At 36.0% G+C, this 21,936-nt stretch overlaps 2 protein-coding genes across 2 annotated transcripts; both read right to left on the bottom strand.

Moving 5' to 3' along the window:
• Nucleotides 1–757: 757 nt before the first annotated feature.
• LOC114151228 (fatty acid desaturase 2-like) lies at nt 758–6,646 on the bottom strand. The gene is made up of 13 exons (XM_028028317.1): nt 6,413–6,646; nt 5,896–6,150; nt 4,631–4,741; nt 4,294–4,491; nt 4,114–4,215; nt 3,914–4,039; nt 3,764–3,824; nt 3,588–3,664; nt 2,959–3,056; nt 2,283–2,379; nt 2,003–2,082; nt 1,554–1,679; nt 758–1,343 (listed from the first exon to the last, which is right to left on the bottom strand). Exons 2-13 carry the CDS (start codon nt 6,079–6,081, stop codon nt 1,292–1,294), a joined length of 1,314 nt encoding a protein of 437 aa, XP_027884118.1. The 5' UTR covers nt 6,082–6,150; nt 6,413–6,646; the 3' UTR covers nt 758–1,291.
• A 2,041-nt stretch (nt 6,647–8,687) lies between these two features.
• On the bottom strand, nt 8,688–17,685 carry fads2 (fatty acid desaturase 2). The gene is made up of 13 exons (XM_028028305.1): nt 17,508–17,685; nt 16,969–17,243; nt 12,006–12,116; nt 11,637–11,834; nt 11,455–11,556; nt 11,264–11,389; nt 11,118–11,178; nt 10,962–11,038; nt 10,700–10,797; nt 10,354–10,450; nt 9,545–9,624; nt 9,303–9,428; nt 8,688–9,115 (listed from the first exon to the last, which is right to left on the bottom strand). The coding sequence occupies exons 2-13, from the start codon at nt 17,176–17,178 to the stop codon at nt 9,064–9,066; spliced, it is 1,338 nt and encodes a 445-aa protein (XP_027884106.1). The 5' UTR covers nt 17,179–17,243; nt 17,508–17,685; the 3' UTR covers nt 8,688–9,063.
• Nucleotides 17,686–21,936: the final 4,251 nt, after the last annotated feature.

The following is a 21,936-nucleotide window of genomic DNA, read 5'->3' as shown; positions in this document are numbered from 1 at the left end:
AATCTCTTCAAATCATGTTGTGTATGAGTAGGGGACAGACAAGTAAAAATAGAAAAAAAATATAAGCTTCACATTATATGTTTTTCAAATAAAGACATGATCCTTCAAGCTCTAAAAGTGCTCATTTCCTCAACTATACATTATTTTTATAAAACACCAAACAAATCACAAGTTTTTGTGCTTTAGAAGTTTCACCCTTACCTCTTGTGATTCCTCTCCTAACTGTTTTCTTGATGGAAATACATTTTTCGGATGAACAAATCCTTGTCAAATGTTATTTTTCCACTATGTCATTCATTTTGTTTTGTCTTGAGGGAACCTCCCCAAAATGTCCTTCCTTATGCATTTGTGCTAAACTTGTCATTTTTGTAGGCATGGCCATTAATTGAAACTTGCAACAACTTAAAATATGCTTTGTTTAAAGCATGGACTATCTCTCTGCAGGGTTTCATTGAACTCGATTTTGTGTTTTATGACAAAAATATTTGACACATAGGAAAACAGGAAATACAAAATGTTTTATTTGTACTTCTTAAATATTTTGCAACATCTATGGGTGCATAAATCCTTTCACTCTTGTTTCACTTAATAACTTTCGTCATGATTGCTAAAATTCCTTCTATACGTTCCTACACACAACACATCTGTCAATAAGTCTACAATGCCAAGTTACTTACAAAGCATAACAAAAATTTGATCATTACTCTTTAAAGAATATTTATTATGTTTACCTCTCCAGCAATAACACTAAATGTTGTAGACAACAACTTGTTTATTGTGCAACAAAGAACAAAATTGTTTAAAAGGTTGCAGGTCTACAACTGAAGAAAGCAAAATGAAGGTTATGAGATTTGATAATATTTAACCTTTGCATGACAGAATGAGTACAATAAGAGGACTACCATTCTATCAGTAATGTTACTTACTATTATTATTATTATTATTATTGGAAAAAAGTCATCATATTAACTGCCTTATTTCAGACAGTTAATTTCCAGTCACAGTCAGTCAGTGTGACTGGAAATGTTTACCAAAGAAACATTAAGTTAATTATCTTATTTAAATTAAGATAAATTAATTAAAAATACTTAAATTATCTTCAATTTTAAAGATAATTTCAGATGATTCTATAAGCTTTACATTTAAAATCCTATAAGCTATAAATAGTTTTTCATTAACTGCACCATCTTCAAAAATGGTTAAATTAGTTGCACTTTCAGGTATTTTTTTATTCTCAACACACAACATGTTGTTGATGCAAAAGAAGATCACTTGATTTATAAGCAGCTCTTCATTTATGAAGATAGGCATCAAGCCAGAGATCACCTGAAGTTTTCAGTGAACTGAAAAAAAGCAAGAAGGGGAAAAAAATGGGAAAACATCAGTTTGCAGCCAGGCTGGTGAGCAGGCAAGCAGTGCGTTGTTGTGAACTGGAAGAAGACAGATTACCTCTGGTGTCATTGCTCTGCTCATGCATTTTAAATCAGCTGAAGGATTATTTTCAATTTAGTTTAAATAAGTGTCATTTCTGCCTATCCTGTTTGAGTTATTACCTGACGACATCAGTCATGCCTTGCCATAACGTCTTCATCTGGTAAGAGATCCCATGTTTGTCACACAGCGCACGGACCCTCGGAGCAACCAGGTGGTAGTTGTGCCTCGGCATTCTCGGAAACAGACTTAAAAAATTTGATTCAAATTATTAGAAGAATCAAAGTCAAACCAACTAACGTGATTAATAGTAGAGCTTTAAATCTCTAATAGTTTAAGACCAAATTTCATACCCCACCCACTGAAGAATGGCGTTATTAAATCAGAAGCAATAGAGAACTCAAAGTGTTAACATCACTAAAGTCATGCAAAACATTTCAAATGGCAACTAAAATATCTGACAGTGTCTTTGTGGCAACAACAGGTTAACAGGAAAAAGGTCACCTAATTAGTATCCATATTTGTCTTGCAAGCGAGAGGCCAGCATTTTCATAAACCGTTGTCGACTTACTGGTGTTCGATTTGAAAGTTGAGGTGTCCGCTGAACCAGTCGTTGAAAAAGGACTTCTCTATATTAGATGTGGCTTGTAACTGAAACAGAAAATGATACAGAAGCATTAGCTTGTTAACAATGCTCCTCACTTAGAGGTACAAAATAACAAGAAACGCATTTCTGATGAGATGAATGAGGCGATTCAAATAACAGGCATTAAATTTCTCAGTAAAAATTGTATATTATGGACGTATATCTATTTAATAAATATAAATTTGATTTTTAAAAAAGAACGTACCTGCATAGTGATCCAGTCTCTGTTCTTATCATGATCTATATTCATTGGAAGATGGTTCATCTGAGTCACCCAGACAAACCAGTGACTCTCCAAAAACCTGCAAAATAAACAATTTTAAAAATGTCATCTAAAGATTGTGCATTTCATACATTTGCAGTTTTTGACATTTTTTATTAAGACACGTCTTTTAATAATAACGTACATATTCTGGTAGCAGATAACCTAACGTAATGGTCTAATATACATTCATAAAGGTTATGTGAATTTAACAAACATCAACAAGATGTGACTCAGAGGTCAGAATCTTTTGTTCTGTCAAAACTGCCTGATCCATCTGGGGTCAGAGCCACAATTTAGGAAAATTGTGTGTAAAATAAAAACAATATTTAATGTCTACATAAATTGTTAACTAAATATTAGCATTATCATTATTATTTTCTTAATTATTAAAAAAAGAATGTCACTGCTAAGAAAAATAAGCTACACTGCGGTTCAGTTAATGATTAGGAAATGGTCTGCTTTGGTGAAAGTCTAAATTACTCTGAGCTCAGAAAAAAAAGACTTAACAACAATATGAAACACTTAATAACAAGTACTATTTAATGACAGTATGTAAATCATTTTCACTAACGAGTAAACAACAGATGACTAAATAATTAATAATTCAGATTCTTACCTAACAAAGAGGTTGAGAGCCACAGAGCCGAAAAAGCCATATAGGGGCACGTAACAGGAGAAATATCGAATATAAAAGGACAAGTACCAAGCCAGATCCTTTAAATGACAAAAAAGAGGAAAAACACAATTTCATTGTTTAAAACATTTTTTTCTCATGTTTTTATGTTTGCAAATCCTGATAAAAAGACAAAAATACTCTTGAACATGGTTTACATTATTTAATAGTTTTCAAAAATACTGGATGTTTTGTCTCATTTACTGAATTTTTACATGTGAGTCTGTTTCTGAATTTCAGACCTGCTACAAACTCTTCCAATTAAAGCTTGTTAGTTGTCTTTAAATGGCTTCAAGGTTTCAGATCAAAACTAGATACGTATTACATATAATAGAATACTGAATAGTAGCTTTAAACTTTTAATATTTTTTATTAGCAACTGTTTGGACTTATGCAACTTTTAACAACAGAATGAAGTAATTTATTGCTTCTAAGAAACATTCAAGCAAATGTTGGCATGTACCAATACAATACATTAAAGTGATATGTTTACATAAACCTTTATCATTTGTGCCTTTTTTAGAAATGTAAATAATTACATGCACTGCAAAGCATAGGGTCCAAAATCTTACCACCCAGCTTCGGCGAGAAATCATGACGTTTAGATTTTGCAGGTTGAAGACGACTGGGACGAGAAGAGGCGGCCCCACTGAAACAGAGGTAAATTATTATGATTATTATTAGTTTTTTTTGTCATGAAAAATTGTTCATCTCTTTTCTCATATTCCATGACTTCTGACAAACATACATAAAAAGAAGTACTGGTGCTGGTGATTGTAGGGCATGTGTTTGATCTTCTTTATGCCATACTGTGAGAGAAAAAATAAGGAGAAAACAGTTTGTGAGCTGCTACAAATTTCTCAAAATACTTAAAACAAATCTTCTTCCAGCTGCTTGCCTCTACAGGTTGAACAGATCCAAGAACAAAGATGCCCGACATGTTGACATCAGGATCTTTGCTCAGGACATTTGGTTTGGCATGATGATTGTAATGCAGGTGATTCCACCAGCTGGCTGCAGCTCCCTGTAAAACATAGGACTCTTAAGAACAGGAAAAAATTACCAAAAAACCTAAAACATCAAAACTACAAAGGTTACCTTTAAATGTCCAATAACAAACTTGTGGACCAGGTGATTCCACTTGGACTTCTTGAAGACAGAGAGGTGACCGAAGTCATGCTGCAGCCATCCAGCCTGCGCCTAGCAAAAGAAAAATCATATTTTCTATTATCTAAGGTGATTTAATCTTCATGAGACATGCAACTTTGTTGAACTTACTTGAGATGTTGCCAACATGACAGCGCACAGTAAGGTCAGAGTCCAGCTTGTCCCCCAGTACCATACCATCATCCAGGCGAGAGCCTCCAGTAGCAGGATGTGACTCAGATGAAGGCAGAAGAATAAAGGTTTGGCTTTAAAAAGTCCTTCCTTCTCCACCTGGGTGCGTAAAGTTTCAAAATCCTGTATGATGGCTGCCTGTGGCAGAGAAAAGGGAAGCTGTAACGATGTTTTGTTAATGCCTTTTCTGAAAAGAAATAGCAATAATAATAATTTGTGAACGAGTAAATATTGTGTTAGTTATCTGAGATCCTTGTGAGACTTGAATTATTTGTACATTTTTGTTTCCCTCCTGACTCGGCTCTGTCGCCGCCAGCTCTCCAATCAGTAGAGGCTTTAGAAACTTCTGCACAAACGTTTGATCAGGATGGAAAGCTGTGAAAGCCTCCTGAAAAATATAAAAGAATAATCATATTATTAGTACAGCTTGGAGTAGAAGAAAATGCCCTGTAACACAAAAAATATTTTCCTCAAATTTATGTTATTTCATACACCACCACATTCTGATTTTCACTTTTGCTTAGATAATTAAAATATGATCTTCAGAACTAGGTTCATTCCATCTCATTTGCACCTTGAGCTTTTATGATATATTTATAAAAACAAATGAATGACACAACCTGATAAACAAAGATCATTGTGCTAAAATCTTTACCTTTAATGCTTTGTAATGGCAAACTGTGACAAGAAAATGATATTGGGCTTTTATATAATTGTCAGATTTGTGTCATAAGAAAAATGTTATATGACCACTAATTGAAGAATTCAACAACATGACAGCGCATGTTGTTGAATACTGACTCTGACAGTAAGGTCAGAGTCCAGTTCTGACCTTACTGTGGGTCAAAGCCCACAGTAGGGTCACTTACAATAGTCCTCCCTTGGGAACCTATTGTAAGTGAAGGATGGCCCTGGCTGATTTGTATTTCCTTCCTTTATAAAGGCCAGAAGCTAAAACCTTTTAGCCTCATAAAGTTGTTCCACCTGCCACAAGTCTAGCTGGAGTTTCAACCTTGTCACAATTTATGCAAATTGGGCCATTTTTAGCTACAGTTTAAGGCTCTGTGCATAAATAAGTGTCCGCAAAAAAATCTGAAGACTTGTCTTCACCGCAGTCTGTAATTTTGAAACCCAGGGGGTCACTGTGTCTCCTCACTAATTCAACATCTGCCACTAATCAGTTCTTTGCCCTTTGTTGGTCCTTTATTATGATGCCTTCAGTGGTCATCACTGGCACAGTTTTCTCTTTGGTGTTCTTTCTGGTAAAGTCTGATGATAAAAACGTTTCTCCATGAGGTATAATTGTGAAAAATTGTTAAAAAGTGTTACTGTTGTTTTTGTTTTTACTTTTCGTTTATACTAAAATGCCGGGCTAAATTAAAAATTAAGCAAACAAAATCGTCCTCAATCATGTAAATGACCCAATGACACTTTAACAGCACGTTAGCTTGTTAGAAATGCTAATATTTTATGGTTTTATGTTAACTGTTAGTTCATGAATGCATCCTGGTTTTATTCTGATTAAAGAGGCGGCATGTTTACTGTAGCATCCTCTCCAGCATAGTGGCCGATGACATGAGATCCTCCTGGGTGCCTTTTGGCCCACTGAGTGATGTTGTAAACCTTTCGACTGATGACCAACCACCGATCATTTCTGCTGCAGTGCTTCTGGACCTCCTCCCAGGAGAAAACAACTGCAGCCTCAGTCTGCTGGCCTCCAACTCCCATACTCCTCTCTGCTTCTGCTTCTGCTGCTGCTGCTGCCTCTGGATCCGGGAACCTGCAGGCAGCTGTGCGCTAAACAACCAGTCATTCACACATGAAGTTAGACAAAAAAGGCGCGACATAATTAATAATTACCAAAGTTTGTAAAAGACAGTCATGCATGCATCTGGAAATCTGTGTAAAATCATACACGCAGGAGAGGAAAATGTACCGCTTTGGGTGCTTTTTAAACATGCATAATACATTCTAAATATTTGGTTTATGGGTATGCTATAAAACTTTTTTTTACATAGTCTGACTGTTAAGCGATATTAGAGAACAAATGTAAACTTACACAATCCGGATTCCTGTTGCTTTTCTCCGGACTTCAGCCACGTCCACAGACCTGTTCACGTTATTTTCTCCGCTCGCAAAGACCAACTTTTAATAAGAAAGACCATAAAAGCCATCAGTTCATTCCCTCTGTTTAGTCACCCTCCTTCCCCAGCACGAACTTCGAGCGTATCATTCGAGTTTTTCTGACCAATCAGCGCGCACCTTTCATACATTTCGGACGGCTTGGTCCGGGCATAAACATACAGGGTCGTCTGAGAGCGCAAAGAGAAAATAAAATCAGCAGGGGAGGTGTGTTTCATGTAACTTTGGAGATGCTGGACATTTCCCAGAAAAAAGATAAACTAATGCAGTGAAGCAACTGCTGGGTGTAACTCACTGAAATAAACAGATACGCAGCATTTCAACCTCTTGTTTTGTTGGACTCCTTATTATTAATTTAACACGTGGAATCAAAGATCATGTGGCTGATAGAAAAATGTCTAAAACTTGCTTAAAATATTTTAGTGATAATAAGAATGAGAGTCAAAACAATGGGCTGTTGAGTCTTAGCAAAGAACTGCAAAGCTAGAAACTTGCAGATAGTTGTAGGGGAACATAATGACCTGCATGAAAAGTTACTCTGCAGAAGTAAATATTAAATAATTAAACTTTAAGGTAATAAAAAAAAAGTAATATAATTTTTATTTCGGTTGGTTCATGCTTCTTTTACATAGCATGAAATAATAGAAAGATGCTGTAGTGATAGAAAAAAATATTTTCTTTAGGCTTTTTGTTATGTCATTAAGTTCTAAAGTTGTTATTTCTTCACTTTCCATAAATATGGAACTTTCCATTTAAATAAAATTGCCCTTTTTTTCTTCTTGTAAAAGTAGGACATTTTTATTTGCTCCAAATCTGTTAAATAGACATTATTTATTATTAAATTCAACAATCACAAGGACTTTATATGTTAGGTTCTCTTGAAAACTGGATCATGTTCTTAGTACAATTTTATTATTAAGATAAAAAGCAAAAATGCCTCTTTGGATTGTAAAAATTCTATTTGGAATCTGTCACAAGATTTGGAAATTGACATTCACCGATGGTTTGAATACAGTCGGTTTTTACTTGAGCAACTTTACAACAGAAATGGGTTTAAAAAGGGAAACACAATAGAGAATAGAAATAGATTTCTAAAAATCTGTTTGTGCTAGACTTGAAACACCCTGGAAATGATTCTAACATTTCAGGAAAAGTTGGTTCTGCAAAGTATTGACTCTGGATAGATGGTGATAAAAACATATCATATATTATCTTCCATCCACTTTATTCTATGTGCTACTTTGTGATGGCTGGAAATGTGAATTTATGTTCATCAAACAGTTGTATCAGTTATGCTTTGAAGATGTTTTGCACCGTCGAGTTGGCAAGGTTCACAAAGTCCAAAACAAATTTAATGAGGAGCAATATTATCTCACCCTGCCATGTCATACTGGACCTTAAGAAAGTTCTTTAATTGGTCACAAGTTTATCATGCAGTAAGATCATGTACTGTACTCATGTACACCTTTATCCTTTGCAAAACTTTCCTGAAGAAATAAAGATAAGGCTGGTGCACAATCAGTCATGCCAATGTCACCGTGGTCTCCTGATATAGAACACAAGACTTCCGCAACTAGTCCACATATTTCAAATACATTCGTCAATGTTACTTTTATTGATGTTGTCTAAACATGTTAGCTTTATAAAATGTGCAAGGTTTCATGTTTTGAGTGTAAGCAGTGTGGTCAGTGTTGTTTTTGTGTGTGTTTTTAAATAATTTTCCCACCATTTACTTTTCTGAAACTTTACCAAGCAGTAAAATACACTTTATTACCAATTACTGCGTAATTGTGTTATTTCTTCAATAAAATTTGGTTTTATATTCAAATGTAAAAAAATTCTTTAAAGAGGACTTATTTACAGATGTAATTTGTCGTAACTTCTGCAATAACTTCTGTTGTAACAGAAGTAAATTCAGACTGACTGCAGTTTTTTGTTTCTTATTGAAATGGTAAAAGCAAACCGCTTCTAACTGTAATTCAACCTCTTAACTTTCTGATGCAGATGCAGTTTTGCACATGTGAAACTATTTTAATGCAGCTCAAAGATGATTTGATGCTTTTCTGTAAAAGTAGCCATTACAAGTGCAACAAAGCAGATTTCTAGCACACTTGTCAACTAAACTATCCTTAAGAAAAAGGATGTATGGTTTAGTAGAACAGCTAAAATAAAAAAGAAGGTACATGAACGGGTCAGCATTTTATTGTTTATTCAAAGATCACACACAGTTACAGCTGAAGGACTGACAGAAGAAACTTTATATTGTATGTTTTTGATTAAAAAAATCTTTTATATTTGTCTGTATTAAAAATTATTTCTTTTTCTTAGATTTTTTTAAACAAGAAAATAAATTATTTCACTGTATTGTCCAGTTCACATTCCACTACGGTTAATCAAAAAAATATATAATAAATGCATTATGTAAGCACAGCAACTCTGTTATTAAAAAAGGCCAAAAAAAACCCTCTAAAGTTCTAATTTTAACACCAACAAAGTCAGAGGTATAACTTGATTTTCAGCCACGCAAATTGGACAGAGAAAAATCTCAGTCCATTTAGAAACATTTCATCACTTATGAAGATACGCATCGAGCCAGAGTTCCCCCGAAGTTTTCAATGAGCTAAGAATAAAGAGAAAAAAAGGAAAAACAAAATTTTGGTAAATTGCAAAACATTTTGGATCTGACAAGCAGCTGTTTTCTATCATGAGAGGTAATAAAAAGAAGACATTTATTCTCATGATATTTCTATTTATTAAGGACATTTTTATTTTTACACATTTTGCTGATTCACGCAGTGAATTATTACCTGACTACATCAGCCATTCCTCGCCACAAAGACTTAATTTCATAAGGGACCCCGTGCTTCTCACACATTGCACGGACCCGACGGGCCACCAGGTGGTAGTTGTGGCGCGGCATCATGGGAAACAAACTGAAAAAAAAAGACAATAAATAACAGATGAGTTCTCATTTGTGATGTCTCAGCATCTTTCTGCGTGAGTTTGAAAAATCTTACAATCATTTCACGCACAAAACCGTTTGACTTACTGGTGTTCGATTTGGAAGTTGAGGTGTCCACTAAACCAGTCGTTGAACAGGGACTGCTCAATATTGCATGTGGCTTGTAACTGAAAAAGATCATATGAGAAAAGACTCTAGATATGTTGATACATCATTTGATTTAGTGTATCTGCTGGGTAGCTGTAGTTTATAGGCGAGATTAATTAGTGTATTAAAGCTAACAATAAAACAAAGCACTGTAAAACGCATCAACCTGAACTAAGTCAATATTTAGGGTGTACAGTCTTTGTAAACAGATTACATCTCAATGATCATGTATTGATGGGTGTCTTCAGCTTACAGGGTGCAATAGACGGACTAATGAGCAGAGAACAAGAAACCTTTTGGTCAGGCTCGTGGCACATTTATTAACCCACAATATCTACACTTTATCAATAGTTTCCTATCTTAATCTGGTGAGATTAGGTTTACCACCTGCTGCCAAGATTGCATTAAAAACAGACATACGCTTCAGAAGAACTGCAGAAAAAACCGCACAGTTCCAGCCAAGACAATTTACGACATACGCCATATTACCGAAAGTTCTAGTAAAACATCAAAACTATTCTAATTGCTTGTAAATAAAAAATAAATACATCTTTTTTTCAGTAAATTAGCATTACAAAGCCACATCATTTGTATGATTGAAATGATTATCTAGCCTGTGTTTGAAGCAGCTCAGCAGATTATAGGCGCCAAATTGTTTGGGAAGGTTGAGTTCTGCAGACAAGCAACATCAGCAGAATACAAATCTTTATTATGACAGTTATATGGTTTTCTTTTAATAAAGCAGGCACCTGCATGGTCAGCCAGTCCTGGTTCTCCTCATACTCAATCTCCATTGGTATGTGATTCATCTGAGTTACCCACACAAACCAGTGACTCTCTAAAAATCTGCAAAACAAGCAATGAAAAGCAAACATGGTGTTCATGTGGGTTAAAAGCCCAAAATGGAAAATTATTTTACAATAGCAAATTAGCATAGAATGATGCTTTTGAGAATGAAATAACATCACTTGTGGAACTAACATAAATATAACAAACAAAATTAAAATCAGAGGTTGTCTCATTTACAATTAACTGAAAACAAACAAAAACAGACCTCACCCATCAAATTTTTTCAGTTTTTTTCAGAATACTTACCTGACAAACATCATGAGTGCAAATGAGCCAAGAAAGCCATACAGAGGGGAATAACAGCAGAAATAGCGAAAGTAGTACGACAAGGACCAAGCCAAGTCCTGGAAAACAAAAGATTCAGATTATCTAAAAAATGTTTTATTGTGAAGAATAATTTGTCAATCATCTTGTGTGGTGGCTAAATATGTGTTTTATATAGGCCTAAATTGAAATCCCATTCCAACTTATGTAATGATTCTGCAACGCACGGTGTTTGGCATCTTACCACCCAGTCACGACGAGTAATCATGGTGTTCATTATCTGCATGTGAAAATAAATCGGTATGAGCAGCGGAGGTCCCACTGCAAAAGAAATATTCATTATTCCTGGAAAGCTATTATAATTTTCTAATTAGCTTTTAATGACTCCCAACAAGCATACCAAGAAAGAAGTATTTGTGCTGGTGATTGTAGGGCATGTGTTTGATCTTTTTAATGCCATACTGTGACAGAGAGAAGGACAGAGATGGGTGAGCAGGTATATGACAGTTTGCATCATGTGAAACATTTTTCCTTTCAGCTGCTTGCCTCCACTGGTTGAGTCTTTCCCAGTACAAAGAATGCCAACATGTTGACATCGGGATCTTTCTTGAGGAGGTTTGGTTTGGCGTGATGCTGGAAATGTCGGTGGTTCCACCAGTTGGCTGAAGCTCCCTATAAAATCCCTCTGTTAGCATCCATGCAGAAATTATTCAAAGGGCAGAAACCTACGCAGTCACCTTTAAGTGTCCAATGACAAACTTGTGAACCAAATGATTCCACTTTGACTTCTTGAAGACAGAAAGGTGACCAAAGTCATGCTGCAGCCATCCAGCCTGTGACTGCACAGAAGAAGGTAAATTAGCATGAGATTTAGTTTCTAAACAACAAAAAATTTAAATGATTTATGAGTTTAAATTACTTGAGATGTTGCCAGCATCAGTGCACACAATAGAGTCATCGTCCAGCTCGTCCCCCAGTACGTGACCATCAGCCAGGCCAGGGCCTCCAGCAACAGGATGTGACCCAGATGGAGGCAGAAGAATAAAGGTTTGGCTTTAAAAAGTTCTTCCTTCTCCACCTGGGTGCGTAAAGACTCAAAATCCTTTATGATTGCTGCCTGGAAGCAGAGAATGAAATAGTTTTTGTTACAGCTATACTCAGATGTGAAACTGTTGAAATAAAGCAAAAATTTCAGTTGCAATGAGAATATTAAGAACATGTTATTCAGCTCAAAACAATGGGGTTTTGATGCTGCAAACTCAGATCAGATTTCAATGTAAAGACTCACGTTTTTTTTCCTGTCCTGACTGGGCTCTGTCACCGCCAGCTCTCCAACCAGTAGAGGCTTCAGAAACTTCTGCACAAACTTCCGATCTGGATGAAAGGCAGTAAAAGCCTCCTGTAGAGCAAGCAAATGCATATATTTTTTTACACAATCACCCCTCCAAAAGCGACCAAAATGAGCTGATATACTAAGGGACTGCACAAAACATAGAGCTATTTGTTTATATTTATGGTGTATGAAACATTTCTATATTTTTTGTAATGTTTTGCTATTTGTAGCCACAGCATTTGTTCATATTTGAGATAAAGAGCTTGCGGTTAATTAAATGGACTAAAAAAACGCATCTGAAATGAGTCATGAATAAAAAATTTGAACTGCAGGATTTCACAAAAAGAGTTCTGGTTAGTGTGTATTTCCACCAATGGCATCACAAGAAACGCGTGGTTATTAGAACGGTTATTAGTCAACTCTGTAGACACAATACATGTAAATATCTCTCAAATAGGAATTTAATTAATATTTAACTAAGGACATGAATAAAATGGAAAAATAAGAAAATTATAGACACATTCAAAAGAACGCAGATTGCTTATCTTATGTTTCTGTAACTTTGCCAGGAACAAGTGAGTGTGAAAACCTGTTTTTGGTAGACTTGATTTTACTTTCTATAATTTAGAAATAAAAAGAAAAATAAGGATATCCATTAACAATTATTGTTCCTTAGGTGACAATCCATATCTAAATAAGTTTTCCTTCTTGTTATCATTATCTTACTAGAATGGCAATAAAGAAGAGCATAAACACACTGCAGCTGGTCTGACTCATATTTAGAGATATTAGCCATGGGGTGATGAGTTTATTAAAGTTCACACTAATGTTCACGTGACATCACTGGACAAAGATCAAACTTGATTCATTAGGGAATACATCTTAAGAGTGAACTATAATAACCTATGAGAGAAGGTTATTATATTACTATTACTATTGTTAATTATTCCTTATATCAGTGTGGAGTGGCATGGAGGTGATCACTGTGTGGAGCTACTGTGGCATTGAGAAAGCGCATGTCATGAAAGATGACCCTCAGCAAATCTGCATTGTTGGATCGTCATGGTCTTCCTCTTGATAAGATCCCTTAGATCCAGTATGGAGATCAGGTCAGGAGCGTTTGCTGGCCAATCAGGCATGTGATTCCATGGTCATTAAACCAGAAATGCTTGTCAGCACAACGAAGCACAAAGTGCTGTAAAATTTTCTGGTGGACGACTGCTCTGACCTTGGACTTGATAAAAAAAAAAAAACAGTAGCTGATGACATGGCACCTCAAATTACAGCTGACTTGAAACCTTCAAATTAGAGATCAAACAACTTGGATTCTGTGTTTCTCCACTCCTCCTACAGACTCTTTGACCTTGATTTCTAAGTGAAATAAAACATTGACTTTGATCTAAAAATAGTTCTGTGGATTGCTAAGGAATAGTCCAGTCTTTTTTCTCTTTAGCCCAATCATGTCTGGTTTAGAAGTGGCCTAATGCCAGTGGTGGAGAAAGTACTCATACAATGTACTTAAGTAAAAGTACAAATACACAGACAAAAATTTACTCAAGTAAAAGTCAAAGTACCACATTATTATTTTACTTAAGTAAAAGTAAGAAAGTACAAGCTTTTAAAACTACTTAAGTATTAAAAGTAAAAGTACTTGCCGACCATAATACCTAACGGCTTATATAATGTCATTAAGTGTACCTATCGTATTTAGTTTTAATAAATCAGTAATGTACCATTTTAATGAGCAATGCTGCAGATAAAGCATGTTTTTATTGTGTTTACCCCCTGTGACAGTTTAGATTTAGATATTTTATTCTATGCATCAGAATTTCAGGGATGACCTGCAGGGTTACATGTAATTAGGCAAAATGAGAGAAATTATTATACCTTTGAAATGTTTTATTTAATTCAAAATAAACACGTTCAAAAGAAAATTGTTTCCCTGAAAAAAGGGACTTTAAACTGACCTAACAAACATCAAGCGATTTGGAAACATCTAGTCTTTTGTCCTAACAAAACATGAACTTAACTTTTTTGCCAGCTATTTTGAGAGAACTCTTAACAGAAAGGGGCTGACAATAAACACCTTCCAGGCAGGGGGGGGGTCCGGCTGACTCTGTGGGCGGGCATGTCCGCCAATGTCGCCGGACTTGCGACAATTGCGTCTCATTGGAACCCATATTCTAATTTATTGAATATGACTGTAACTGTTACATGGAGATTATTTTAATGGCGCTACCATTTATTCAATAACCAGGACGTGAAGGAGTTTAGCGTCAACTTATATGTAACATTCATGGCGGGAGACGTGATCACGACCGCAGTAATCACTGTTACTTGCAAGTTCATGCTAGCTTATAACAATATACAGTAATCGTATTTATTTACTGCAGTCGAGTTCAACAAAAAGCTTGCTAAGATTACATAAAACTTCACTAACACAAATTAATTTAACATCGATAGCGTTTAGCAACTTAACTTACCTCAATATGTTTTTTCAAATGTGATGGTGAATTTTTGAAAGATAGAATTTCATGCTTTCGGGGAAGGCAAAGGCGGCATTTGAATCTCCAGGAAGCGTTTTTTGACCCCGTTATTTCAAAGAAATGTTTTAAATAAGGCCATGGGTGGGGCAGGTCTTCTGGAGGATGACTATCCTTGGACTCCATTCTGGGAGTTAATGATTCTGCAGGTCCTGCGTACTGTGCTGCTCTTCTTGAGGGAGGGCCTAATGGTTATTTCCCGCTTTGGATTGGTTCAGCGGACTGATTCTGCTCTCGCCATTGGATACTTTCAAACTAACGAACAAATCAAAAAACTGAAATGCGTCTTGGATGTAACGAGTAACGAAACGCTATATAGAAATGTAGTGAAGTAGAAAGTACAGATACTTACTGTTAAATGTAGTGGAGTAAAAGTAGAAAGTATCCATTATTAAATCTACTTAAGTAAAGTACAGATAAACGAAAATTGTACTTAAGTACAGTAACGAAGTACTTGTACTTCGTTACTTCCCACCACTGCCTAATGCAATATATGCAACATTTGTAGCCAGTTTCTGAGATATGGTGGCTCCTGTAGCATTGAGAGCAGTTACAGTTCATGCCTTGTGAATTCACCCTATAATTCTGAATGAGCTTTGCTTCACAATCTTCTCTATGCTGCAGTATTGTTTGTGTACTTTTCTACTTCCTGTGAACGTTAGATCAATATGCTTTGGGGCAGTACTAAAACCCAACTTCTTTAGCAATGACATTTTATCGGGAGAATAAGCCACATGACTGTCTGTTGGACAACGGTTATGTCAACAGTTCCCCGTACGATTGTGTATGCAAGATAAGACAATTTTGCAATAAAAATATTTGTATTGGTCTAATCTTTTGATAAACTGTTTTATTTCAGGGGGTTTTCATTAGTTGTAAGTCACATCATCTAAGTTTACAGATATTTGCATGCTTAAATACATATCATTGTGTGTAATAAATCTATATAATATTAGCTTCACTTTTTAAACTGAATGAATGATATAATTTAGCTTTTCAAGGATGATCTAATTTATTGAGATAGACCTGTATCTAAGATGTGCAGGGACTGGATGAAAACACCTCAACAGGCTGTTGAGGTTAATAGTGTTAACATATGTTAACACTATTAATGTTAACATATGTTAACATTAATTAATACTATTAACTCTATGTTAATAGTGTTGAAATATGTTAACACTATTAACATATGTTAATATGTTAATAGTGCATATTAACATATAGTGTTAATATGCACTATTAACATTATAGTTGCATATATTAGAAAACATTATTATTTAAGTTTAATGTTAGAAAGATTATTTTGTCGTTTTCACCATTTTTTATTAATTTCTATTATTGCATCGTGAAATTAGCTGATTTGGCAAAGAAAAATTAAGCCAGACCAGGTTTTTGTATATAGACATACTAAAAAGTCATAATGCGGTCAGCCAAACCTTAGATAAACAAGACATGACATATTACACTATTTCATTATTTATTTAACAGAAAACAAAAGCCAAAGTGCGGAAGCCATGTGTGGGATAATAGAGACATGCCTGGTGCTTTCAAAGGAATGAGTCAATGTGCAGCAGCCAGCTGGGTCATTATCTTATCAGTGTCTCAGGGCAGGTATTAGCTCATACATGAAAGACATCTGGGGCTTCAGATGAGCATCTAGATGCTGTGTATGGAAATGCCTAGCATGGGTGGGAAATCATGAAAACTGTAGTATAGATTGTTTGGAAGTTTGATCAGAAAATCAAGTTTTCCAGAAAAAAAACCAAAACATTTTCGTCAGAGAAATATGGTCTAAACTGAGATTTTGAGGCATGATAAACAATACAGAATTAAGTGAAATAGTACAGCATGGTAGTGGAGGGGTGATGATGGGGGCTTGCTTTGCAGCCACAAGCCTTGGGAAAAACCTGGCAGCCGTTGATTTTACTCTAAACTCTCCAAATGCAAAAATGTAAAGATATTTGTTTGACAATTAAACTTGGCAGAGTTTGGATCGCGCTTTGTGAAAATTATCCAAAGCACAAAACTGCGATGATTCAAAGTTCAGAGTGACACTGTAAAAAAAAAAAAAATGTACCAAAGCTTCTTCATAACAAAATGTCAGAGAGAGGATGACTACTTCTGTACATTTCTGTCTACAAAGGTGACACGAACATGTTCACAAAGGTTCTTAAATTTAGCTTTTTATAATAAAATGAATAATGAACTTGTAATATGTCGTATATTATTCTTTAGCTGATCCTGTTGACCGATTGATAAAAGTGAATAAAGATCTGATTATATTCAAGATGAGTTGGAACTTAAAAAAAACTGCTTTATTTGCATGCAATAAGATTTTATTTGATTATTTTTTTAAGAGAGGCTAGAGATGTTACCGTGGCATCCTCTCCAGCATAGTGGCCGATGACCCGAGACCCTCCTGGATGCCGTTTGGCCCATTGGGTGATGTTGTAAACCTTTCGGTTGACCACCAGCCACTGGTCGTTTCTGCTGCAGTGTTTCTGCACCTCCTCCCAGGTGTAAACACCTGAAGCTTTCCCACTGCCTGGCTCTGCAGGCTCAGTCTGCTGTCCTCCACCTCCCATCGTCTCTGCTGATGCTGCTTGGACTCACTCGAAGCTCAGGACCACTTTACCACAGATTGTCACACCTGGAGGGAAAAAAGCAAACTTAGAATATAGTCTGTTAAAAAAAAATGCTGCAACACACTGAGACACAAGTTAAAACAACGAAAAGGAATTGTCATGTTATGAATTTATGACTGAGCCCTTAAACAAACTGTTAAAGCAACTCTTCAAGCTAGGCTTACATCAAATGCAGGAAAAAATATTCAATCAAATCAATTATGAATGTTTTTTCGACTTTTTTCAGCTACCGTGTCATAACATTAATAGGACAAATGTCTAAAACTTACTGTAGCTATTAACCAGATCTGGATGATTTAAGTCCCTCTGTGTTTTAGTCTCATCACCAGGTCAGTTTAAATAAGTTTGCTCCAGCTCAGCACGAATTCATTTTCTAACTGCGAGCATCATAAAATCCATCCTCCAGTTTCCTTCCCTCATAGGCTGCGCTCATCGTCTCATTCACCCCCACCGGGTGCACGAACTTCGAGCGGATCATTCGAGCCTTTCTGGCCAATCGGCACGCAGTTATCAGGAACCGAACCGCTGGTAAATACGCGATAGGCTCAGAGAGCTGCTCCTCTGGACATTACCGGGTCAACTGCATGATCCTGGAAAAGGTTCAGCTGGGGGGCGTGGGTCTGGCCCCTGCCCGGACTACAGGGGATGCGGTGGCATTCTCAGAAAGCATAAACAGATGCTTAGCCTGTTTATCACGTTCTTCCCTTTGATCCTGATGCCCTGGACTGCTGTTAATTTGGAGATATACGTTTCTCAAATCGTGAGACCAACTTTCCGATGATACAGTGTTTAAAATCAAATACAACTGTTTTAAACTTTGTTTTTTTTTTTTATTAAATTGCTATCTCTTTCGTGTGTTCCTGTCAATAAAATGTTTAAAATGAAAGTTACTTTGCTGTTTCAAACTTTTTCACAATTAAATTGCTATCCCTTTCGTAATTTTCTTGTTCTTTAATGAAAATAAAATGAAAGCTACGTTTGTGTTTAAGACGTTTTTAAACTAAGTTGCCATTTCTTTCGTGATTTTCTTGGGGTTTTATGCCATTTCTTTTATTTGTCAAGATCTGTATATTCTTATCAATCTCTTGCATTTCTAATATCTAACGTTTTTCATTACGATTTTACATCAAGTTGTTTTAGGGCTATAGCTCACGTTAAGTATACTCAGTGAAAACTAAATTCATAAAGTGAATGTGATGAATGTTACAAGAAATTCTGTCTGAGCTTGATAAACTGGCGCTCTATAATCTGCCTCACTTTTCATTTTAAGAGAAGGGTGGCTATAAAGGATTTGTTGTTTTCAAAAAGTGCATTAATACTCTCTGCCTTTAAAACCAGTGTTAAGGAAGGTTAGAGTTTATTTATGTTTGATAACTTCAGTATTTAAAGTCTTTAATGCTTGAAATTTACCTAGGTTCATCACCATTTCTCTTTGTTTTTGAACAGGTCAAATTTATACCATTTTGTACAGCCAGCTTTGGTTTCCCTTCAGAAACAGAAACATTCACACACACCTTTGGTCACAGGTCTGGCAAGTTTAATATACGAGTTTCTAAAAGATTTTTCCATGAACACCTATGAGCAGCTACAGTGTGTTTTGAGAAACTGAGTAATGCTTGTAATCATTTTACAGTGCAGCGTTTTTGATATTGACGTGGGTGTTACTTTGACACCTACGTGTTTGGTCTCACAAACCTGCTCAGGAATGACTCAAGGAACATCAAAGTCTGTGACACGATCTCAAAACTCTCCAGGTGCCAGTTTGAAACTGAAACATAACATAAAAAAACTGCATTTTTTTAGTAAAGTGATTGATTAATTTAATGTGCAAACTGCTTAAACTGTACAGCAAAAAGGCAAAACATCCAGCACCTTCACTTAGACTTTGCGAATGATCTGTATAAATAGTGAAGCTTTTATTTAATCAATAGTCAATATTTATATTGGAACAACACACAGTGAGTCAGATAGTAGGAGATGGTAAAAAATGATCTCCAACACTCAATGTTAGAGAACTTCAGAAAAGAAAGATCTTTTTAGTCACCAAGGCTCCATAACGACCACTAGATGCCATCTACCGTATGTTCCGGACTATAGAGCGCACCACACTATAAGCCGCACCCGCAAAGTAAAAACAAAAAACAAAAAGCAAAACAAACTGGAAACGTACATATATAAGTCGCACCGGGCTATAAAACGCTGGTATCTCCGCCGCTCTCGGGTTTCCACAAGGACAAAGCAGAGGGCTGCTAGCCTACTTAATAAATCTGCTATTAAGGACGCAGCCCTGCATCTCCAATACCGAACCATGGATTCGGTCTCGCCCAGCTTACGTGCGGCGGCTCTATTTCCCTCCTGTACTGCCAGATTTTTAGCCCTCAATTTAAAAGCTGCATTATATGAACTTCTTTGTGTGGTTTCCATGATGAGGGGGAATGAATTTGAAAAATTTCTCCCTCCTGCCTGCTGCTAGCATGTGCTTGTTCTAAACAGCACTTTCTTCTTTGATTTCAAATTCTGACTTCCAATGATTCACTTCCTGCTAAAGAGCCCCCTGGTGGTTGAAGAAAAATCCATAGAACAGCAGCACCCGGCTATAAACCGCATGGTTCAAAGCGTGGGGAAAAAAGTAGAGGCTTATAGTCCAAAAAATACGGCAGTTGCCGGCTTACAGAGTTCACTTATCACTGCTATCACAAACACAAACCATTTGTGCTTTGGTCAGATGAGACTAAGATTTAGTTGTTCAGCAAGAAACACTGCAGGCAGCGCTTTGTGAAACAAAGGAGGAACATGTAGAAGACATGGGTCTCTCTTCTAAAGGCCTGGGAACCTTTTTAGAGTTTATATCATCACAAACTCAATGGGCCTGGACAATGTAAGCTGAAATTTTGGTGACTTCTGCGAGTCACTAAGAATGGCTCGTCACTGGGAGATAATGAAGCAAAAACATGTGGCATGTGATGCCAACACAGTGATAGTTTGACATTATTAATCTTTTTCCATGGTCACCTCAGTCCCCACGCCTAAAGCCTGTGAGTCTGTGTGGCAAAATGAAGAGTGCATAGAAAGGACATGATTTAGAGAGACAGTTTTTCAAAAATTACTCTATCTGTATGATCATGTTACAGGTGAAGACAAAAACATCTTACTGATGGAAGCAGTTTGTAAAAAGTTTTATCATTAGTGTCAATAACTGTGACAGTGGGATTTTGTGAAAAAAGCATGGGATTTTTTTCTTAATGTGGGATGTTCCTTCACTACCAAAAATAATCAAATTAAAGTTATTAATTATATTAGCTTTTTTTTCTCACCCAATTCCAAATCCACTTTATTTATAAAGCGCGTTTTAAAAAGAAGGGTTGCCCAAAGTGCTGAATTTACTTATTTTAAGCATTCAGAATTTGCCTTAGTGCAGCAATAAATTCCTTTATTTCAAGGCTTTTTTCACATCTTCACCACAGCTGCCAATAAGTGTTGAAAATGTTGTGAATGCTATTTTTATGCCTGTTGCAGTTCCTTTAGCTACCAGCAAGTGCCAGAGTTTTGTTTTCTTTAAATCACACAACTCTTATCTTCATTTAACCCAAGGGCTGCACAGTAGCTAGGGCTCTTATTGCAGACCTTTTCTGCTTCTTTCATCATCTATTTAATATGTGAAAAAATCTAAATGCACTATGTAGGCCTACAATTTTATTCATTTTCATGATTTTGCACCTCATAAAATAAATATTTTGTTTTTTCTGTCTTCTTTCCATATGTTTCTGTACTGCCTGCATGAGCCGCAGTGCTTCCAGGACACATTAACCTCGGCAGCTGTGTCCTTTCTCCACCCAGGGTCTTTGTCTGTCTGCTTGCCTATCTACTGCTTCCAGTCCATCGTGTCGTTTCAGGGTCACTTGAATGCAACACCAAAATGTGCAAATCAGCTCTTTTGGTCCTCAGCATATCAGACAGAATTATCCTCAAGCAGCACGCTGACCCATGGCCCTGTTTGTCCGCTTCTTCTGCTACGAGTCATCAGGCTGACAGAAGCCCAAAAAATCTGACCCCAGCAGCTTTCTTTAGGCTTTTCATTCCACCGCAATAAAAAAAATAATGTCACCCAGGAAAGCTCACTGTCAAATAGTTGATGGATTCAGCAGAAGATTGACTTAATAGAAGTCTCAATTTACTTTGGTACATTTGGAAACTTTTGGGTTTTTACTTAACTCCTCATATGAAATGTTCCAGGTGCTATGATGTCTTTAATGGATGAAGCACTCCTTTGTAGGCAGAAATTCAGCTACGATTGACATTTCAGATTAAATTATCAGCAGTTCTCAAAGCTTCTGTAAAAGCACCTTTTGAATAACAACAAATGGAAAAGTTGTTAAAAAAAACCCCACTGCAGATTTTTATTTAAAAAGTAATTTTACCAACATGTGTCTTCATACGGGAAGTCAAACAAAAATGTTTGAGTGGCCCAGCGAGAGTCCCAATTTAAATCTGTGGAGGGAGCTGAAGATGATGGCAAGGAGACTTCCTAAATAAAAATGTGGATAAAAATATAATCTCATTTTAAAGTAAAAAAAAAAAAGTTAATGCAACCAGATAAATACAACTAATAATACTAATAATAATAATAATAATAATAATAATAATAATAATAATAATAATAATAATAACTTTTTGAAAAAGCTTCGAAAAGTGTTTTTT

This window comes from Xiphophorus couchianus, chromosome 2 (assembly GCF_001444195.1).
Source record: "Xiphophorus couchianus chromosome 2, X_couchianus-1.0, whole genome shotgun sequence".
Classification (NCBI taxonomy): Eukaryota; Metazoa; Chordata; class Actinopteri; order Cyprinodontiformes; family Poeciliidae; genus Xiphophorus; species Xiphophorus couchianus.
The sequence above is the reverse complement of the archived record's forward strand: the minus strand, read 5'-3'. Positions and strand labels throughout refer to the sequence as shown.